General features: G+C 42.8%; 1 protein-coding gene across 5 annotated transcripts in view; it reads left to right on the top strand.

Annotated features, from left to right (window-relative positions):
* PDE1A (phosphodiesterase 1A) overlaps positions 1–22,957 on the top strand; it is a 143,501-nt gene that overhangs the window by 87,068 nt on the left and 33,476 nt on the right. For 3 of the 5 annotated variants that reach the window (XM_081169797.1, XM_081169801.1, XM_081169799.1), the window contains exon 2: positions 18,461–18,574. In XM_081169797.1, coding sequence (XP_081025923.1) covers positions 18,461–18,574 — 114 coding nt within the window. Of the gene's footprint in view, positions 1–5,613; positions 5,739–18,460; positions 18,575–20,816; positions 20,970–22,957 lie in introns of those variants that run through there. The other 2 variants (XM_081169798.1, XM_081169800.1) reach the window with 2 other exon arrangements.

Consider the following 22,957-nt stretch of genomic DNA (forward strand, 5'->3'; position numbering starts at 1 on the left):
AATCTAGCCAAATATTATATTGGATTTAATCTGCAAAGCTCAGGGGATGTCAGTAGCACTTTGAAGGGAGTTGTGGGTGGGGGAATCAGATATAACGCTGGTCACATGGAAATGTGTATAGGGTTGTTATTTTTACACACACAGCTGCCGCTGCATCAGATCTCTTGTTAGCAGCACAGTCTTACCTGCAAAACATTTAAATGGAGCAATTATGCCTTTAAATTGCTCCCTGGAAAAACAAGGCACTTGTCTTAAGTGCCTTGGCACACATATCACCCAGGGTTCCCATATGATGAGGCAAGCAAAGAAAACTTAACCATGCCTTGGATTGCCTGCCTGTTTTCCATGTGCAGCTATAATGAGCCTTGAAGGCACTGCAACTAACCTTGCTGCTGTGGTCAATTAACCTTGCAGTTAACATATGCTAACCCATGCATCTTTCCCTCTGCCTATATATTTTTGCTCGTGATACATTGATTGGGTGTGTTTGTTTTTAAGAGTCTGAAAAGCATTATATATCAGAAGGAGGTCGACAACAGTCCGTGTACCAAGATTATTCATGTGCCTAGTGGTTTACTTCGTAAAATGTTTACTGATTTCATTGCTATTGTGGTTCTGCTTAAGTAAGCTTAAATATAAGGGTCAATTTAAATTTTTACATTATGTCGTCTCATGGATAGCTCAGTTGGTTAGAGCATGGTGCTGATAACATCAAAGCTGCAGGTTCAATCCCCATAGGAGGCAGTTGCATATATCTGCATTGAACTAGATGATCCTCAGGGTCCTTTTCAACTCTATGATTTATTTATTTATTTATTTATTTCCTGCCCTGTCTCATAAGATCCCAGGGTGGGTTACAAATATGTAAAAATTCAATATCAAAACCAAGTGTTCCTACTTGCTTTGAACTCTTGCTTCCCATTGTACCAACATATCCCAAAGCACAATAAATGCCTAGGTTTGCACACTTAAGAAAGTAAGAGGAGCCTTGTTGGTTCTGGCCAATGACCTATCTAGTCCAGCATTCTGTTCTCACAGTGGCCAACCAATGGGGGAAGCTTAAAAGCAGATCCCAAATGCAATAGACCTCTCCCCAGCTGAACCTCCTGTTTTTTCACCTCTAGCTTAAACGGAGCCCAAGTTCCTGATGACTAATGTATTGAGAATGATTTGTATGATCTGTCCCCATGGCTTGCATTCTTAAATTTCATACATCATTTATGGATCTTTGACTTGTACCATTCCCATTATTGTAAGTCCGCTCGCCTTCTGGGTGTGGCGACATTGGGGGCCAGAGGCTGCTCCCCACAGGACCTGATGAGGGGTTTCTGGTCACTGGGAACCCATCTGAGCTGTTGAGGAGGGTGTAACACCCCTTTCGCCTATCAGGTGCTGGATCCAAGCCTGCCTGCATGATTAGCCAATGGCAGGCAGGCTTGGACGCAGGGCTGACCTGGGGGGGGGGTAGGCCTGATGGAGCAGGTAGGCTTCCTTCAGGTCCACCTCCAGGGCATTTAAGGACCTTGCCCCTGGACCTGTTACCTGGTCTATTCCTGTGACTTGGGGCTTGCGTTCTTCACTTTTAGATATAATTTATGGATATTTGACTTGTATTGTTCCGGTTGTCGTAAATCACCTTGAGACTTTTTTGTATAAGGTGCTTAATAAGTGAAACAATAAGATTACGATACTGCATTTATGTCAATTCATCTCCTTTTACTCTTGTCTCCATCTTTACTCACTGCCCTTCTCAATTTCTGCTATCTCTCCTCTGCAGAATTTCTGTGTGGTAGCCGGCCACCGTCCAATTAGAAAGAGGGTATAGCAAATCGATTTTAAAAGTAGCTGTTCAGTCATAAGCGTTCCTTTGAATGCCACACAACATTACCCAAGCAGAAAGGATTTACAGTGAAGTGAGGAAGAACCAGTAAAGGAAAATAGATATCATCTCTCCCACCCGTATCCACCCCGAGCTAAGATTTATACTTGTTGTGCCAGAGTGACAGCAAGCAAATCCAGTTCTTCCTGCAAAGTCAGCTTCCAGCTCTCCAGCTTTCTATCTTTAAATGACAAACACTGCTTGGAAAGAAATTTCCACGCACCTGAAGCTTGACCCCAAACCACAAATAATGGGACAGGAAATGGCTTCCCAAATACTTTTTATATATACAGTTTTTCCATGGTACATGATTTGCAACACAGCATTACTGGTGTGTGCCGACTTCTCGAAAAGGTCATAATTCTTTCACTAGGTTAATTCGTTCCAAACACGTACACACATAGAAGATGTGGGAGAGGAATCCCTTTCGGGATCATTCGGTGTGTATTCAATCCATTGGAAATATTCTGATCTGAATAGTTCATTTGTCCTGAAGGGTTTTCACAGGGTTTTCATAGTCTACAGCAGGCTTCCTCAACCTCGTCCCTCCAGATGTTTTGAGACTACAATTCCCATCATCCCTGACCACTGGTCCTGCTAGCTAGGGATCATGGGAGTTGTAGGCCAAAAACATCTGGAGGGCCGAGGTTGAGGAAGCCTGATCTACAGCCCATTTTGCAGTCTAAAGCTTTCACAAAAGATGAGAATCCCAGCCCTCCTCTGCCATTTGCATACTTATAGTTACCTAGAAAATGTAATGGTGTGTCCACCGATATAATCACAGTTTTATCCTGTCAAGGCTGTTGCCATAAAGGGGGAAAGTGCTTGTCAGGGAACTGTGGATTGATACAGAGGCAGCACCACAATGGTGGTTGGAAAGTGATTTAGTTTTCACCAGTACCACAATTGCTAATGTAGCACTGGGGAGAAATGAGCTTGTTTCTGAGGTAAACTTTTATTTTTAAAACGATTAATGGTATGTGTGAGTGCACACACATACACAAAATTCATTTAGTTCAGTTTATAAGTATACATAAGTTCCTAGAAAAGGTACTTTATTTGCACATACATTATAAGAAAAATACATTGGTGCTAAATAATAATAATTTTTATTTTATTTTATTTTATTTATTCCCCACCCATCTGGGTTGCCCCAGCCATTCCAGGCGGCTTCCAATAAAGCAATATTCAATAATCCATTAAAATAATAAAATTAAACAACAGCAAATAATAATGAAACAGTTTACACTTATCAGTTACAATAAAGAATTGCTATATAATAAAACTAGTGCATGCTCACAGCTTGAATAATTTAACCCCTTTCTTTCAAGTGAAATTCTATGTGATTGGCGAAAACTGACTTGAAATCTTATAATGGGAATTCATTACAGAACTGTACCTGTACAACCAGTTAGCTAGGGAGTGCAATGTACTCTGTGGGTTTGGCCAGAGTTTGTGGTGTGTGATGCATCGCTGTTGCCTCTCGTCCTGCGGATTTGCACCTTTCCTTTAAAACGAAAACTTGACAAGTGGAGTCTTCTCTTTCTTCAGTCGTAAAGCTGGCTGAAATACAGCTGGGATTGTTTGTACTGTACTGAGAATTCTGCGCTAAAATGTCTGTTGGTAAAGGAGAGTGCTGTGATCCGATTCCTGACTGGCCTCCCAAAGCAGGATTGCAAACGAACAATGAAGGCTGCAGAAAGAACGACATCTGACCTTCACGGTTTCTATCATTTCTCCTTACTCCCCTGCCCTTCCAAGTATTTGAGACTTTCTGCCATCCCACATTGTTGTATGTTGAAAGCATTAAAGAGACATAATGGAGTAGCTTCTCTGCTGGTATAAATTGGGCTCCAGCTCTGCAGCCCTGAATGGGTCTGTGTCTAGCTTTTGAAGCACCTGGGGATACAACTCAGTGTTTTCAATTTTCTCTTCCTTTCTGTGCTTGAAAGGATTCGGAAAGACTGAACTTTTTCTTCTTCCAGGGCAAGGCCAACACAGCATTGCATCCCATTTCTACATGAAAGCACCTCTTTTTTCCCCAACATGAAAAACTAAAAGCTTTTATACTAAAGTGTGTTGAGCAGCTTTCATTATAAAGACACCTTTCGGGGGACTAAAATGGTCGCTTCTGCACTTGGTACAAAAATTGGATATTCACATGCAGTTCACTCCCTTAAAAGTGGAGTCATTACATAGTTCTGTTGCAGCAATCTCATATGCTATGGGAGGGGAAACCTCAAAATACAAGCAGTATGCTCTTGAAAATGCTATTTCCACATCCTTGTGGCTTCTTACTGTCCCTCTAGTTCCACCATCCAATGTCTTATTTAATGAAGCTTTGGCATATGTGTGTGGAACCTGTAGTCTTCCAGATATTGTTGGACTATAATTCCCATCATCCTTCATCCATGCTATGCTGGCTGGGGATGATGGGAGTTGGAGTTCATCTGAGAGGCACAGGTTTCACACTCTGGCCCTGTATGTTCAGGATTCATCCTCATATCCTTTGGTACATATTGAAGACAACATAAATGTACCGTACTACCCCCAATCTTGTAATAAGGTTACTATGTATCATTGGAAAAATACATCTCCACTCTCTCCCATTTCGAGACATGTTGAGTTGTGCTCTAGACACACATTAAACTACATCCGAGCTGAAATTTTGAAAGAAGATTTTCTGATGAAGTGCTGAAGAAATGTTGGTTGGGGCTAAATGGCATGCTGAAGTAATTCCGATGGAAGAAGAAATAGACAATGTTGCTAGAGTGTCAAAACTCACTGAAATGGTATGATTAAGAGAAGGCAGGCAAAGCAAAGAATGATTTGAGAGATTCTGGTCCCCTTTTATTAATTACATGAAAGAGGAGTACAATTCGGACCCATTTAAAAGTTTTTCACTGTTGCTATAATTTATGTATATGTCGTATATAAGTTTGTACTGTTTTATTCCTGGCAGCCAACTGATGAGGGTGGTGTATGATTGCACCTGGCTGAGTAGAGGGAAAACTTGCATTTGATGTGTGGAGAGAGAGAGAGAGAGAGAGAGAGAGAGAGAGAGAGAGAGAGAGAGAGAAAGAAAGAAAGAAAGAAAGAAAGAGAAAGAAAGAAAGAAAGAAAGAAAGAAAGAAAGAAAGAAAGAAAGAAAGAAAGAAAGAAAGATGCGGGTGGCGCTGTGGGTTAAGATTTCACTTCACTTTTAATTTGAATATTGCCTCTCTATATTACTACACACAAGGCGATGTACAGCAACAAAACATACAACAAAGAATGTGCGCCTTAAAATAATCTGAACTAATACAAAAAGTCATAATAAAACAAAACTTTAAAATGTAACGACATATCAAATAAAGTAATGTTAGAATATAACAGTACAAAATAAAATTAACTCTCAAAACAACAGCAAATAAGCAGAAATTCACTCTCAACTAATACAATAAATAATTACTAAACTATGCTCAATAAAAATAACTGCAAGTGACAGACACCCCTATCTGCTGTGGGTTGAAAGCAGCATCTTTCTCGTAATCAATAAGGGCACAGGGTGTCTTTTCCTCTTTCTGGCAGGTGATCAGCATCTGTGGGAAGGAAGGCACGGTGGCCAATTTCTCCTTTAAGTTGGCCATTATCCGTTTGAGGCTTATACGCCTGTCGGTCTTCAGGCAGACAGCATTAGTATGACGTCACAATGGCCAGCCATTCTTTTGCAGCTGCATCAGCCTTGGGGGCGGCGGGTGGGCAGGGGCAACACTTATCAGCCTCTTTCCCCACTGAATCCAGCCACCGCCTGTGGCAGCATGTATCTCTCTCTCAGGCAGAAGCAGGGAAACTCAGACAATTACTCATTCTCAGTGAGGTGAGTTTCTGCAGGAACATATGGGAACCAGCAGCAGAGCATATGCCTGCGATGCTCAGGGTGGGCGCGCTCCCAAGGGGGGCATGGCGCAGAGGGTGCCCTCCCAGGTTTGGGATAGTTGCTCAGGTGCACGCGCCCTGCAGCCGGGGGCCAAGCGAGCCGCCCACGGGGGCTGAGTAAGCTGCCCATGGTGGACATTCGGCGCGCCACCTGCCTGCGACTCCGAAGCCTCCCCCAAGCTGTCAAAACAAAGGGGGAAGGGGGAAATGCTGCAGCCAAAGTGGCGCAGCTCCCCCCTTACCCCGACAGCTCAGGTAGGTTTGTTAAAGGTAGCCTTGGCTGGTAAATCAAATATGGATGTCAAAGACACACAGGAAGGCCTTATTGCAACTACTTTCTCTCTAGATTTGCATTTTCCTTCCTGCAAATGTCTTTAAAAGTCAGACTGCCTTCCAGAAGTAATGCAAGACTTTTTAAAGCAGGAATTGGTAATTGGAAATAATTATGGGACAACTTTAATGGGGTAGTTAGGGGAAGAGGGGTCTCTTAGACCCATGTAATGATGTTCCATGCGTCCAAATAATTATGACTCTGATGTATTGCTGATGGAATACTTTGCCATAAAGGAACACTGTGCTCATATTTTCTCTTTACTGTATGTGGGAATGTGCCTTGGGGCTGAAAAACCTCAATTTCTTAAAGAAGCCAGTTCTTTTTCCGATTCATTTCAGCTGCTTTTAATTTTTATAGTTTATGTTGTGTTTCCCTTGTGCGACCAGTGCAGCCTCTGGCAACAAATGGATTCCTGAACATTCCAACTGCTCAGAGAACATAGCTCTCAGAATATTTGCAGTCCAGCTTCTATTAGAGAAGGAAATGCCAGTTTGACTGGGATTAAAGCCTCACAAAGGCTAGGCACAGTAGTTGCTGTGTGGGATTGTCTGACTGGGAACAGGTCAGAAAGTATGGTAGCTGAGGGGTGGATGTGGATTATTCATTGGAAAATTAATTCAGACAAGATAGAAGTACTTTTGGCGTGAGAACGTCTGAGATGGGGCCTTTTCTAGAGTGGCACTAAGACTCTGAGACTCCCCGCATTTGGTCCCTTTGCTGCCAGTTTTCCCAATTTCCTGCCATTTTAATTGAGAGGCCATTTTTGGAGCCCTCTGGAGAGCAAGGGTCTTGGTTTTTCTGCCAACTGGGTATGCTTATTGCTGCTTTTTGTCTCCCCCCATTTTGCTTTAGTCCTGTATTTGAGGCTCTTCATTGTGAGCTTGTCAACATGCTCTTGCAAGAAAGGTGGGGTATGAATATTTCAGTGAGTCAGTCAAACTAAAGGTGACTGAAGAACGTTTGTAGAATCGGCAGCGGATTGAGAAATGTGAACTTTGGGGAAGCCTAGATTGAAAAGGCAGTTGAAAAGGGAGCCAGCATGGTGTAGTGGTTAAGAGCGGTGGACTCATAAGCTGGTGAACTGGGTTCGCGTCTCCGCTCCTCCACATGCAGCTGCTGGGTGAACTTAGGCTAGTCACACTTCTCTGAAGTCTCTCAGCCTCGCTTACCTCACAGAGTGTTTGTTGTGGGGGAGGAAGGGAAAGGAGAATGTTAGCCGGTTTGAGACTCCTTAATATAGTGATAAAGTGGGATATCAAATCCAAACTCTTCTTCTCTTCTTGAGAAAGGCAGAGGAAGCTAGGGAAAAGCCGAGAGAGGGAGCTCTGAAGAAACCTCCACAGAACTTCAGCTCAGGAGGGGGTGGGGTCATACTGTTTAGGCAGAGGCCAGGGAGGGACAGGAGTACTAGGGAGACTGACAGGGAGGGTGGCTAAAGGATGGAGGCCAAAGCAGGCCATGGGTTGAAAAGCACAAACTTGAGAAAGAATAGGCAATGCAGACATTGCCGAGAGGAAGTACTATGCAGAAATTATGATGTGCAAGAAGTCTTCCTATCATCAAGGAGAAAAGAAAGAGAGGGATGGAGACTAGGGATACAGAGTTGCTTCATCAAGACTTCAGATTCTAGAGTCACTTTTGCACCTGACAGGCTTCTTGTAACTTTAAAGCAGGTCTGGGGAACCTGTGGCTTGCCATTGATGAATTCCAGCTCCCATCATCCCTGACCATTAATTGTGCTGGCTGGGGCTGAAGGGACTGCGAGCCCAACAACTTCTGGAGGGCCTCAGGTTCCTGGCTTTAAAGGGTTGCATTGGAAAGGGAGCAGTGGCCACAAAGGTTCAGTACTGTTAGTGAAACTTAATAACCTTGCAAACGTAAGGGGAGGACTAAGAAGTATCAGCTGGCGGGAATGAAACATGGATACTGAATTTTACATTTTGAATTGAACTGACCAGTCAAAAAAACATTTTATCTTTATCTTTTTACTACTATTTTTTTACTGCAATTTTTTTTTTTGAGGGACGCGGGTGGCGCTGTGGGTAAAAGCCTCAGCGCCTAGGGCTTGCGATTGAAAGGTCGGCGGTTCGAATCCCCGTGGCGGGGTGCGCTCCCGTTGCTCGGTCCCAGTGCCTGCCAACCTAGCAGTTCGAAAGCACCCCCGGGTGCAAGTAGATAAATAGGGACCGCTTACTAGCAGGAAGGTAAACGGCGTTTCCGTGTGCGGCTCTGGCTCGCCAGAGCAGCAATGTCACGCTGGCCACGTGACCCGGAAGTGTCTTCGGACAGCGCTGGCCCCCGGCCTCTTGAGTGAGATGAGCGCACAACCCTAGAGTCTGTCAAGACTGGCCCGTACGGGCAGGGGTACCTTTACCTTTACCTTACTATTTTTTTATTATTATTTGAACACACCAGAGACGGCAGGATAGCTGAAAAAGCTGAAAAATGTCTTAGTAAATATGAATAATCTGAGCTTTACTGTTCAGCCAGGTGGGCCTCTGGCATTGCATCTGCTAAGCACCCCCTCAGCGCTGCAGAAACCTTTGCCACAGAAGCAAAAATAGCAGCGCTTGTTTTCATTTCACCTGTGTGATCACACGGGCTATGTTTCTTAAGATCTCCGCACCAGACTCAATGTGCTAGATCTCTTTAAATCGGGTGGGGGGAACATCTTTCCCCCAATGTTATGGTACTGGTCAGTATTATGTTGCTGCTTTATGCAATCCAAATGGTCATTTCCAGACAGAAACGTCTAAACAAAGAATATTGACACAGATGTGAGGGTTAGGAAAGCACAATGTAGCTTCAAAGGGGTGTGTGTGTAGGGAATGTCAGGTGAGTAATTTGAAATTATCCTGTATCATTTGTAGCCCAACATGCTGAGGACAACTCTGTAATACATTTGGGTCCTCCCGGAGCCTCAACCTTTTTTTTTTTTTTGCAGTTCTGAGACATGGGGCTGGGTGGGTGAGTAGGTGGAGCACGACCCTCCATCCCTGATGGGCTGCATTAAGTGTGATGAGTCACAAGTTGTACAAGCCAAGTTTTAATAGATGTTTTCAGAACAAACGGCAGTTTTGTTTGGAAGAGGTTTCTGAGGCTTATGAGGCTTGAACCCTCGGTGACGGCTCATTTAAAATAGTTGTTTTACAGCAGGAGCTGCCCACTGATTCTTGGGAATTGTGGGCACATTTGCAAACAGGAGAAACCACAATCGCACATCTGCATGTGCTCACACAAACATCTGGGCCACTAGCAGTGGCATAACGTGGTGATGGGGGCACAGGGACAGCTGCCCTGGGTGCAAATTTGTTAGCAAAATTTCAGCACCTGGTGCTGACTCAATACAGCCGTGTGCTTCTGTCACTGGGTTCTGTTGAAAAGGGCTTCTCCATGCAAACCATGACTTGACATCCCCAGACAACAAAACGACTCTTCTTTTCCTTTTCCTTTTTCCTTTTCCTTTATAATCTTTATTTCTTTTTTAAAGTTTACAAAAAACAGAAAATAAATTAATCCTTTCACCCACATATACAAAAAAGAAAAATGATACATAGAAGAAAACATGAAAAGAAAAATAATAAAAAATAAAAATAAAAATATATTTGTCAAATACACAAAATTATTTAAAGAGTGCAAACCATATTGAATATTCTATACCCAAAATTCCTAGAAAGACATTACCTTCATATTCCATCTTTTCTTTTGTACCGTCACATTCTTTCTATTTCACTAAGCTGGTTTGAGTCCCTTATATGTTAGTTGACTTCCCCCTATCTCTTTGCAGTTTCCACATTTCTCTTACATTTAAATAATCTGCATTCCATTATTAAAAAAGAAAATTCCCTTATATCTGTGAAGTTAGTCTAGGCACAGCCAAGTGTTGTTGTTGGAACCATATTTTGTCATAATTTTTAAAGCAATCCCATTCTTTTTTAACCCTGTCGCCTGAGTGACTTCTTATTAATTCCGTCATTCTGGCTAGTTCAAGGTACTCACACAACTTTAATTGCCTTTCGTCTTTTGTTGGTGTTAACTCATTTTTCCAATATTTTGCTATTAACATTCTGGCTGCTGTTGTTGCATAAAGAAACACTCTTTTATTTTCATTTGGAATGCTTATCGTTAAAATGTCTAATAAAAAAGCTTCAGGTTTCTTTAAGAATGTATATTTTAGCATATATATATTTTAGTTCCTCATAAAATATGTCTCCCCCCTTTTTTTAATTTGGGGACAAGTCCACCACATGTGAAATAAGGCTCCTTCATTTTGTTTGCATCTCCAACACTTGTTGCTATTATTTTTATTTATTTTAGCTAATTTGGATGGGGTCAGGTACCATCTGTAAGTCATTTTCATAAAGTTTTCTTTAACCAGATAGCACGCAGTAAATTGTAAGTATTTTTTCCATAATTCTTCCCATTCGACTCTTCTTTTCTTATCTGTGCTGCTGTGATCTCATGGGTGATGTGGATGCCATTAGGCAGTTGAATGTGCATGCCTACTTGGTCTGTTTCCCCTTCCTCCCACCCTCTGCGTAGCCACGGGTGCTGCCAACCCACGCTACACCACTGGCCATGAGACATTAGCCTTATAAAAAGCATTTTCACTTTCTACAAATCTAATTCAGGAGGACAATTTTCCTGGAGGGTTAATCTCTCCTTCCTAGCTGCAATGCCCAGAAAGATCACGTACCCCAGCTGCGGTGGTGCATACTTTCAGGTGTGTAGGGAAGCAACACAGCTGGGGAGTACAGGGGTATTTCTTACCTCATCTGCTACATCCCACCCACCATAATGGTTCCTTCTCCATTGTAATTGTAGCAGAAGGCTTCTTTGCACACATGGCCACCTTATCACATGGCAACTAAGGCTGAAGTGTGTGCCACGTGCTGAAAGAGTCATGAATTCTTCCTGCATGTCCATTGGAACAAGTGTCAAAGGTTACGTTTCATTTCTTCCTTTGTGCATTTCCCACAAATGAGAGTTAACAGAGGTGTCAACCAGTGTCAACACCACAGTACAAAGGGAACAAGGCTCTCAAAAACACACATATGTATGGTTTCCTCAGATGTCTGGACTCCAAATCTGACAGCTCTTTCTTTTTAAATGTTGCAGGTGAGTTTTCTTTTCTGTAACAGTGAGCTGCTGACCCCCTGAACTGAAGCGGCATTTCTGCCAGCTTAATTAGCTGTGCTGATAAGAGGAGTCATTATGAAACCTTAAAGATGTTCTTGGTGATACTCAGCACACAGATGCTCCCCATGGACTGGCCTTAACCGGCTCCACATGCTGTTCTTGCTGATATGTCAGCTACATTTATTAGCTCAGGAAATGAAAAACACCACCAATGCCCACTTATTTAACCATACATCTTTTGCCCTTCTGTGATTTTTTTGACCTATTCTTAACTGCTCTGGTTTTGGTTTTCTTTTCTTTTCAGCGTTACACTGTGCATTCAGATTATGTCCAGCTCTACTTCATAATGCATTATTGGATGAATATGATGTGCAGCCTAAATTAATGATGCAGAGTCTTCTTCAGTAAAAGAATAAAAGCTTTACTGAGTTAAAATAAACTCATGTGCAAATACAGTGGTACCTCTGGTTACAAACTTAACTCATTCCAGAGGTCGGTTCTTAACCTGAAACCATTCTTAACCTGAGGTACCACTTTAGCTAATGGGGCCTCCCATGGTCACCGTGCCACCAGAGTGTGATTTTTGTTCTCATCTTGAGGTAAAGTTCTTAACCTGAGGTACTACTTCCGTGTTAGCGGAGTCTGTAACCCGAAGTGTTTGTAACCCGAGGTGTTTGTAACCCGAGGTACCACTGTAACAGCATGGCGAACAGAAGATTAAACTAGCTTCAGAGCATACACAGAGTTACTGAGTCACACAGAGTCTCCATTGAGCACAGGCTTCACAGAGTACAGGCTCCACCTTACACACAGAGAGACATAGACTGAGAGAGACACTGAGTCTGCCTGCAAGCAGATACAATACTTATACAGTGGTACCTCGGGTTACATATGCTTCAGGTTACATATGCTTCAGGTTACAGACTCTGCTAACCCAGAAATAGTACCTCGGGTTAAGAACTTTACTTCAGGATGAGAACAGAAATAGTGCTCCAGCGGCGTGGCGGGAGCAGGAGACCCCATTAGCTAAAGTGGTGCTTCAGGTTAAGAACAGTTTCAGGTTAAGAACGGACCTCCGGAACAAATTAAGTACTTAACCCGAGGTACCACTGTACAGGGAATGAGTCATCCTCAAGATGAGTCACAGTGATTCAGCATGCTAAATGATTCTGTAGCTTTTCAGCATTTCACAACATTTCTAGTCTCCTTTACTGCTTCTGCTTTCAAATACCTTTGTCACATGACAAAATATGTATTATGGTCCCTTTTTGGAAGTGGAACAGTCACCTTGCGCCACAGCCTCAGAACTGGGACTCTATAGCTTCCGTCCTGAGATAGCCCAGTCAGTAGAGCATGAGCCTTTTAATCTGAGGGTTGGACTAGGTAACTCTAGTGGTCCCTTCCAATTCTACAACTCTATGAGTCCCATGGCTGAATGCTTCTCCACCTATCCAAAACTTTCAAGACCTGGCAGGTCAAGATGAGTCCCCTGTTCCTCCCTATCTAATTCGTGCCACCTTCATCTTCACATCTCATCTCTTAGGCATACTCAAAATCTTAAGTAATCATTTGTCTCTGTGTGGTTTCTATTTTAACATCAACGGTAACCTTGGGAATAAATTTCGCTCTTGACATCAGCTCGTCCAGTTATCTGATTGGTTGCTCTCACTTGGCAACATTGTGATCTAATGCATGAGCTCAATAGTCAAGATGGTTTCAAACCTTAGAACCTCACTCATATTGCAAAAGTGGGGATGAGACATCCTTAGAGGACGGAGAGAGGCAATTTTTTGCCAATCTCCCACCTTTCCTGCTTACTCACTCACTACTATTGCCGCCTCCACCTCTAGATGGGTGAAATATGCAAAGCACAATGTGTGAGGGTGCCTGAGCTGGATTCAACCATTAGATGACAAATCAGGTTGAAACTGGCTAGTTTTGTGTCCTGATTAGTAATTTATAAAATGTCTTTTCGTACATGCAATGCTCAAAGTATTTATCATAGCTCTACTCTTGTTGGAAAGACATAATGGATTTCATAAAAGGTTTGGTATTTTTGTCCAAGAGGTATTTTTCACTGGTAAAATCTTCAATGCCTATGTGTGTGCATGCGCGCGCAAGCCACCCACTCAAGCTATTGAAAATGCACATACAAAGAAAGATAATTTGTGTCTTCCAGCCAAATGCAAGTGAAAGGCGTTTGTGTACAATTTACCTTGGTGTGATAGATGCAGATAAAATGAAATAAGCAGCTATAAAGAACTTTGTCGGGACATCCATTACTCAAATGGAACTTGAAATCTCAAAGGAACCAAAGAAGAACCACACAGATAGTGGACTGTCAACATACCTTATCACAGGCAAGATCAGCATTAAGAAAAGTTAGCTGCATTTTCTGAGCAGATTTTTTAAAAAAACTTCCCTGAAGATTCCATCGCAGGCTAAATCAAGGGTGATAACTTGGTCTGCTACTGCATAGATCAGTTAAATTACTATTATTATTTTTTAAAAAAAGAACATGCAATTTTAAAAAACTTTCCAAAACACAGCTTTTTCCAAACTAAAAACAACAGCCAAATTTATCTGGGGCTAGAAATGGGTGGTATGTACTACTGCCACTCAAGTCTGAAAAGGCATGTCGGAGGCAGAATTGTAAAAGTGTTTTCTCATAAATGGATCTGCAGTAAAAACCAGTATGGTCCTAAAAGAAGGATGGAGATGAAATGCTCATCTTGTACCAATTTCGCCATGAGCCCTTGGAATCTGGTTGACTATACAGCTGGGCAGGGCTTTGCAATGGGTGTCCAGGGCACCACTTGGCAGAATGAACAGAACACGACAGGGCTGGTTTATCACATGTTGAAGTAAGTGAAGTAATACTTCCAATGAGATCTCAGAAGGTCGTCAAAAGCAGAATCTAAAACTGTCCAGATGCTCCAATGGGTTGAAATAAACTTACCTCTGGATGAGGACTGCAGTGCTTGCAGTCAGTGTTTTGCATGCACGAACCCATTGCAGCGCAAAGCGTTACACGTCACCCAGAGTTGAGCAATCAGCTATCAAGTGTACAGGAATGTGGGAACTGGCCCAGTCCATAAATTGCAATACCTGTTTTAAAACTTTGATGTGGGCTTTTGCTACATACCTGAATCACCTTTAACCACAAAAGCTTCTCACCCATGGAGGGATGCCTGCTTAAAAGATTTACAACCCATCATTTGATCCAACAACCCAAAGAGCACCTTAGTAAAGGTAAAGGGACCCATGACCATTAGGTCCAGTCGTGAACGACTCTGGGGTTGCGGCACTCATCTCGCTTTACTGGCCGAGGGAGCCGGCGTACAGCTTCTGGGTCATGTGGCCAGCATGACTAAGCCGCTTCTGGCGAACCAGAGCAGCGCACGGAAACACCGTTTACCTTCCCGCCAGAGTGGTACCTATTTATCTACTTGCACTTTGAAGTGCTTTTGAACTGCTAGGTTGGCAGGAGCAGGGACCGAGCAACGGGAGCTCACCCTGTCACGGGGATTTGAACCGCCAACCTTCTGATTGGCAAGCCCTAGGCTCAGTGGTTTAACCCACAGTGCCACCCGTGTTTAAAGCAATACCAAATCTACCAAAAAGTCCTTCCTCCACTGCTGTGTGTGTGTGTGTTCTCCCCTGGCTTCTGCAACCAACTGGGAGTTGGAGCAGAGTTTTCTTTTAGGCAGGGAAGCAGGAAGCAATCTCCACACGACTGCTTTGTCACTGGCTGGTGAATAGCATACCCTCCAAGTGTTCCGATTTTCTAGCGACCACCCTGGAATTATGAAAGCCACTCCAGCTTCTGATTTGATCCTGCAATGTCCCTATTTTCTATGCCAGTGCTGCTGCTGTCAGGCTCGGGGAGGAGGATGAGCTGGTGCTTGTCCTGAGCAGCAGAGGCAGTGGCAGCTGTGAGGGAGAATCCCGTTGCCTCTCTATGGCCTCTGCATGGCCTCTGCTACCAGCCTCCTCCCTCCTTGGGCAGCTTCATAGCGGCTGCTGGAGAGCAGGAGAGGAGAGGCTGCTGCTGCCACAGTGCAGGCAGAGGGCAGGGCTGCCCTGGGTGGGATGAAAGGGGGAGCAGAGTGGAGCACAAGGAGTCTTGTGTTTGTATCTAGTCTTGCCCCTTTCTAAAATTGATTTTTTGTTGTGTGTTTTTCTTTTTGTAAATCTTCCAATTCAGAGTGTTGGTGCTGACCTTTAAAGCCCTAAACGGCCTCGGTCCAGTATACCTGAAGGAGCGTCTCCACCTCCATCGTTCTGCCCGGGCACTGAGGTCCAGCTCTGAGGGCTTTCTGGCGGTTCTCTCACTGCGAGAACCAGCGCAGGGAACCTCCAGAAACCAGGGGAACCAGGCAGAGGGCCTTTTTGGTAGTGTCACCCGCCCTGTGGAACGCCCTCCCACCAGATGTCAAAGAGAAAAATAACTACCAAACTTTTAGAAGACATCTGAAGGCAGCCCTGTTTAGGGAAGCTTTTAATGTTTAATAGGTTATTGTATTTTAGTGTTTTATTGGAAGCCACCCAGAGTGGCTGGGGAAACCCAGCCAGATGGGTGGGGTATAAATAATAAATTATTATTATTATTATTATTATTATTATTATTATTATTATTCCAAAGAATAAAACGAAATTGGGATTAAGGGGTTTTATCAGGACAGTGGAGGGCATGTGTCATAGGTGCCAATTCCCTGGGGTCCTGGTTGCCCAAGAACCCACAAAATTCCCCATGTAGGTGCTGGGCACCCACAAATTTCAGACCTGGGCTCCCATGGTCGCAGGGCCAAACTGTCACTCTTGACACTGTGTGTTGTGTCCTGCACAGGGTGGGGCACAACAATGGGGGGCGTCCAAAGAGGGTCAGTTGTAGAAGAGTTAGAAATGTCCCTATTTTCATCTGTGGAATGTCAGAGGGCATGGAATAGGACCGGGCTGATCTTATTATTGCTGCAATATTCATTAGGTGTTCGAAAACATATAATCCCTAATGGCAACCTCCATTTGCCACTCTCTGTCTTTAAGTAAATGTGAAGGGCCAGAATGGATCGATGTTGTTTTGCAAGCAGCATTCAAAAGGGCAGTTGCTATAGAAGTACTAGCCTTTGGCCTTTGCACTAATCAACACGCAGAAAATGACACCGGGGCACCTCGGTGCTGCGGTACTTCAAACGTTCAGCAGAAGTTGGGAAAGGTTTGCGTAGCTTTTTCGTATTGAATTTATTAAGTGTAATCGAGCTTGATCAAATATTAAGCACAGGTCTAACGAAAGCCTAGAGGATGTACCTTGGGGCCTCATTATTTTCAATTAATTATCATTTTATAGGTAGGCTCTGAACTATGCCTAGGGGAGTGCACCAGCACAGCTTAATTCTTCACACAGGAGGAAGAAATGTGTAAAACTAATTTTCTCAAAGGAAATTAAATGGCCACTAAAGCTGAATCTCATTTAAAATGCATCTCTTTTGCCCAGAGCTTGTACACGATTAGAAGTTGAGCACGATCACAGATGTAGTCTTACGAGTATTAACGAAATCATATTAAAAGTGATGCTGGCCTTTTTCTTTCTTTCTTTCTTTTACTCTGAAAATCATTCCTCCCTCGCCCCATTGTGCTTTAAAGCAAAAATCCTGGACTGCATTTTAGTTTGGGAGAGTGGGAAATGAAGAAGAAAAACCTTTATGGGTTAGGAATCATGTCAGTTCTAGAGGTTAGCATAAACAGCTTAGTACAGGGTTCCCCGAATTTAGGTCTCCTAAATGATTCCCATCATCCCTCACCACTGGTCCTGCTAGCTAGGAATGATGGGAGTTGTAGCCCCAAAACAGCTGGAGACCCAAGTTTAGAAAACCTGGTTTAGTAAAAGGAAACTATGGTTGTGGATGTTGCCACTGTTCAATGTGAACTTTAATTACTGTTTGCATGGTGATATTTTTCTCCTGTATAAATGCAACATCACTTTCACACTTTTGTCTGTGTGATTTATGATTGAGCATATGTTTTTCTGTTTCCACTAGTTCAGTCACAAGGTATCCTGCCCTGCCCTGCCCACCCCATGACACATGATTATTCCTCAAAAGCAGCATGGGAAATTTGTCTCTTTCTGGCTGTCATTGGACTACAACTCCCATAATGCCTGACTTCTGCTGGCAATGCTAGCTGATATTGATGAGAGTTGCCAGACACTGACAGCAGCAGCAGGGGTTGGAGGGGGGGGAACCCCTTCAAGAATTGATGGCATACTTAATTTATTTATGATAATTTATAGACCAAAACCAAAAAGGTTCCAAGTGTTTTTCACTAGTGCAAAGTAAATTGCAAGTGCACATGAATTCATATATCCCATGTGGTGCAGTTTGACTTGTGGCGCGGATCAAGGGTAAGAACTGAAGTCTAAAAACCCCCAAATTTGACATCCACAAGTCTAATGATGCCTTCCAAAGCACAGGCAGGAGTTCCTATTCCTTTGGATATAGTCTGTGTGCATTTTCATTGAAATGAATGAAGTCTTCATACATGTAGTGGAGCTCCAGGTGTACAATGGAGTATACTTGGGGCCTGCATTCTGGGTAAAATTATGTCAGCCTAGATAGCTCAGTTGGTTAGAGCATGGTGCTGATAATGCCAAGGTTGCAGGTTCGATTCCCCATATGGGACAACTGCATATTCTGGCATTGCAGGGTGTTGGACTAGGACTGGGTGATCCTTAGGGTCCCTTCCAGTTTTATGTCTAGGATTTTGGTATATGAGGTAGTATTGAACTAAGTTTTACTCACAGTAGACCCACTGAAATTAATGGACCTAAGCTATGCTTCCGATTTGGCACACACCACTTCTCTGCTGCCCCTGTGTGTTTCCCATACATCATGTAAATATTGGAGACCTCACATGTCTTTTCCCTTTGGGGTCAAGCTTCTATGTTGTGGTTCCCCTGTATCGAGCTGTCAGATCGACGACTGCAGAGGCACTTGGAGCATTGCTTGATAGCACTGGATGTCTGAACCACTCATCACTAAAGTTCAATAATTTTAATGGGTGTAAAACTTAGTCGAATAACACCCATTGTCAGAAACCACCTTCCACAGAAGATGAAGGAATATACTGTTTTGAAAAGGACAACTAGTTTTGCCTTGAAAAATCCCAGTTTTTTTGTTTTTGTTTTTTTACAGATTAAGATGTTTGGTGAAGCAGCTGGAGAAAGGCGACGTTAATGTGGTCGATTTGAAGAAGAATATTGAATATGCTGCATCTGTCCTGGAGGCTGTATACATTGACGAAACAAGGTAGGTCTACAGAACTTGGGGCAATTGACTGAATCTGGCTGGATATATTTGTCTAGCTCTCCATTCATCCTACCACCTGTCTATTGGAAGAAGGACTTCTCTGAGTTACATCACATCTGCACAAGTCACAACTAAAATAAGATGGTAATGTAACCCTTAGGCCAGCATCCATTTTGGAGATAATGTAGGTCCGTTGCTTTGAACACTAAAAAGAAGGTCAGTTCTAAATATTTGAATTATTCCTCTGAGTTCAGAATCTAGAATGTCCTTAACCATGTTGAACGATGCCTTTTTGTGATCTTTATTCTCAGTTCAATAGAATTAGATGTTTTTGGGAACAGAAGGTGCTCAATGTTGTTCAATTACTCTGACCGTTAGAACTTGTCTCTCAGTACATCTGTGATTAATTAGCTTTCTGTATGGGTACACATGCAGAAAGTCTTTTTTTTTCCTCATCCCATGCCTTGTACATACTTGACTTCTATTGAAATGGTTTCACAGCTAATTTCATGCGTCTCATTTTTACGGTTAGAAATAATGTTTAGGGTAGCCATGTCAATGAAACTGTATCTAGTGTAAGACCAATTTCCAGCGTGTTTACCTAAGTTTTACATTTCACAGTCTTGACTTTCTCAACATTTTTGTATCGAATGGAATGTTCTCCCAAGTGTGGCTGCCAAAACATCTTTAGGATCACTTGGATTTGGAGTATATGTTTGGTCCTATTTCCTTATTAAATTTAAGGTCTGGTGTTTTCATAATTCCAGGAAGCCAACCAACCTTGTTATATAGTAAGTGTGAAATGTGTGATTTGTATGACTTTCTTGTTTATTATATGCACACACTAAACATGATACATTTGGAGTTAATAAATAAGAGAACAAGAGGAGCAACTTGTCTGTGATTTCCTGTAACCTCTGCTGAGAAATGAAAATTAATAGAAAAGGAGTAGACGCCATTATCCAACAATTCTGCGTCATACACAGATTTCTGTGCTCTTGTCCAAGTCAAATTTTTGCCATAGCCTATAGTTATTCTGTTTGCACCAGTGGTGTTGTTGTTGCTGTTGTTACATTATGAGTTGGGGGGGTCAGTCTGGACGGACCCTGAGTCCCCTCTTAACCTTCCATCCTGTACCTTCAGTCTACCAGCCTTTCTCAACCTGTGGGTCCCCAGATGTTGTTGAACTACAACTCCCATCACCCCTAGCTAGCAAGGCCAGAGCTCAGGGATGATGGGAGTTGTAGTCCAGCAACATCTGGGGACCCACAGATTGAAAACCGCTGGCTCTAGTCCCATTGTCAAAGTAAGGCTTTAGCTGGCCAGTTAACTGCTCATCAGCATCTCAAAGAATGAGATTAGTGATGGCGCTTTCTAGGAAAGGGAATAAGCTCCCCTCCTTTCCTTCATTGAGCTGCTAGCTGCTATGAAGGAGAACAATAGCCAGAATGGTAAATGAGAGCTGGAAGGAGACAGAGACATGCTCTGTGCTGGATCTAAAGCTGTTGCAAATTGAGGAACAAGTCCTTGTGGGGTGTTAATGTCGTGAGCTCCCTTCCCATCCTATGCTATATGTGTAAATAAAACCATATTGACTCTAAAGACACCACAGTTTTCAACTGACCTTCACTCAAAGAAAACTGAACCCTGGAAAAGCACTTAGAACCAAGGGTGTCAACTTGAATAAAATATTGGAGGGGACCATGCATACCATAATCGATCACATGACATGGCACACAAACATCATTTGAATGAGAATTCCCCTCAACTTTGGGGGGCCCTGGCACCCTCAAATATTTGGGGGTGGCAGCAAAGGGACCTCGGTTCCTAAGATTTTGTTCCTGTGCTTGGAAGCCCTGGAGTCTCTCACCCCTCAGAGATTGGAGCTTTGTGTAACATAACTATTGCTATTACTGTTATTTATATTCATATTATTACATCTAGATCTTACCTTTCACTCGAGGAGTTCCAGGTGACATATAAAGCTTGGGCTCTCCCCCTTCCTGTTTATCCCTGTGAGGTAGATTAGGTTCAGACTGTGATAGGCCCAAGGTTATCCTCAACGCCGAGTGAGTATTTGATCCTTGATTTCCCAAATCCTGGCCCATTATTCTAATATACCATACTAACTGTGGGAGGGGCACATGGGGCCGCTCCTCCTTTAGGTAGGCAGAATCAGCTGTAGGGGACATGATCCTGTCACTCTTCTGGCAGGCAGGGTCAACATGAGGTCACAATGGCCAGCCTTTCTTCTTCATCAGCATGGGGGCAACACTGGTTGGCCCCCTCACCCCAACTGATTCAAGCAGCCACCTGTGTGTACTATGTGCCTTTCTGTAAGATACTGCCGCAAGCTGAAAAATGAAGCCATTGTCAAAATAAGTTTCTTACTGAGGTGAGTATATGTGGCGGCATGTTGTAGCTTCGTGACAGAGTAGAGATTTAAACCTGGGTCTCCCAGATCCCAGTTGAGCACTCTGCACAATATAGTTATTTCTAGGCAGAAACTCCAGTGCCTGAAATGGCTTCACTGATTCTCCCCGAGAAACATCCATCTTCTAAATATTAAAATACTTCTGAATTTATTTAAGAATCGAAGGAGCATGGAAGAATGACAGATTTCTCACCTCATAGAAACATTCCCTATGAAATAACTGGCTTTGCAAAGTGACATTCATGCATTTTCTGCTTGGAACAGGGGCCCTACATTGAGCTAAAGTAAATAATTCACGCTGCACTTCTGAAACTTTTAGTCTCAAAGATGTGCTTCCAGATCATGTGGTTCAGAATGTTCTGAATGTACTTTGATTAAGTAGCTCCCCAGATCTTTTTAATATAGCCGGATATCAAAATGCATCATTCAGACTGGTTTGCAAAGTCCCCACTGTCCCTCCTCTGCTTCTTCGTTCTTCTAAAACATCTGCTATATTACCACAAATGGGAACTGTTAAAATATTCCCAAAAATTCAAGGAGAACATTCAAATGAAACATTTTACACAGTTCCTCCAGCCTAGCGCTTCGATGCATTTGGGGAGCACTTGCCTAGGTAAATCCCTGGCCTGTGTCACAAGAGTTAAATTTTCAGGAGTCCCCAGCTAGCAAAATAAGAATGGGTAACAATTGGCTAGTCCAGACCCCGTTATGTGTTTAATATGTGTGTTTCCCACTTGCCTAGAAAGTAATAGCTTTTAGTGGAAAAATCAATAAGGCCTGATTGTATTTTTCCTGTTACTGAAGGTTGGGGGAGGCAGCAGATATGAAATGCATTTGATTCAAAGTAATTCCAAACTTTAAGTTTCTTTGATTGGAAACTTTACATTTAAAATTTGTAACTGTAGCATACCCTCCAACATTTCTCTGATGAAAATAGGGACATCCTATTCAATAGTAGTAGTAGTAGTAGTAGTAGTAGTAGTAGTATACTCCACCCATCTGACTGAGTTGCCCCATCCTCTCTGGGTGGCTTCCAACATATATAAAAACATAATAAAACATTAATTATTTTTTTTAAAAAAACTTCCTTATACAGGGCTGCCTTCAAATGTCTTCTGAATGTTGTATAGTTACTTATCTCCTTGGCTCAGAGGTCGCATAACTCCATACCCTCCAAGAGTTCTCCAATGAAATTAGGAACATCTCACCACATGCTCCAACATTGCTCTGGTGAAAATAGGGACGTCCTAAGGGAAAGCAGGATATTCTGTTTAGGGAAGCTTTTAATGTTTGATGCATTACTGTATTTTAATATTTTGTTGGAAGCCACCCAGAGTGGCTGGGGAAGCCCAGCCAGATGGGTGGGGTATAAATATATTATTATTTTTGTTGTTGTTGTTATTGTTGTTGTTGTTGTTGTTGTTGTTGTTGTTGTTGTTGTTATTATTATTATTATTATTATTATTATTATTATTATTATTATTTAGAAACCAGGATGGCATCTGTAAATCCAGGACTGTCCCTGGAAAATAGGGACACTCAGAGGGTCTGTGCTGTAGCCATCATTTGTATCTTAATGCTTCTGACCAGCTGCATACAAGAAGAACACAGATCTGGAGCTGAGAATGTTGCTGGCCTGGAGCTGGGGCTGCTGGGCACCTGTATATCCCAAAGTGTGGGATTGTAACACATTCCTGTAAAGAATGAGAGAAGCCTATCTTGAAACCCCCTAAAAGCAGGGGTGGCAAACCTGTGGACCTCCCACAGGTTGCAGGACTCCAACTCCCACCAGCCCCAGCCAGCGCAACCCAATGGCCTAAGGTTATGGGTGTTGTAGTCGATCAATCTCCGCAAAAGCCACAGGCTTCCCACTTCCCACTACATTAGTGTAGTAAAGAAAAAGCATTTTTAATTTCTTGTAAACATGCAGCACCAGATGGCGCTGGAGA

Source organism: Podarcis bocagei (genome assembly GCF_964188305.1).
Source record: "Podarcis bocagei genome assembly, chromosome: 1".
Taxonomy (NCBI): Eukaryota; Metazoa; Chordata; class Lepidosauria; order Squamata; family Lacertidae; genus Podarcis; species Podarcis bocagei.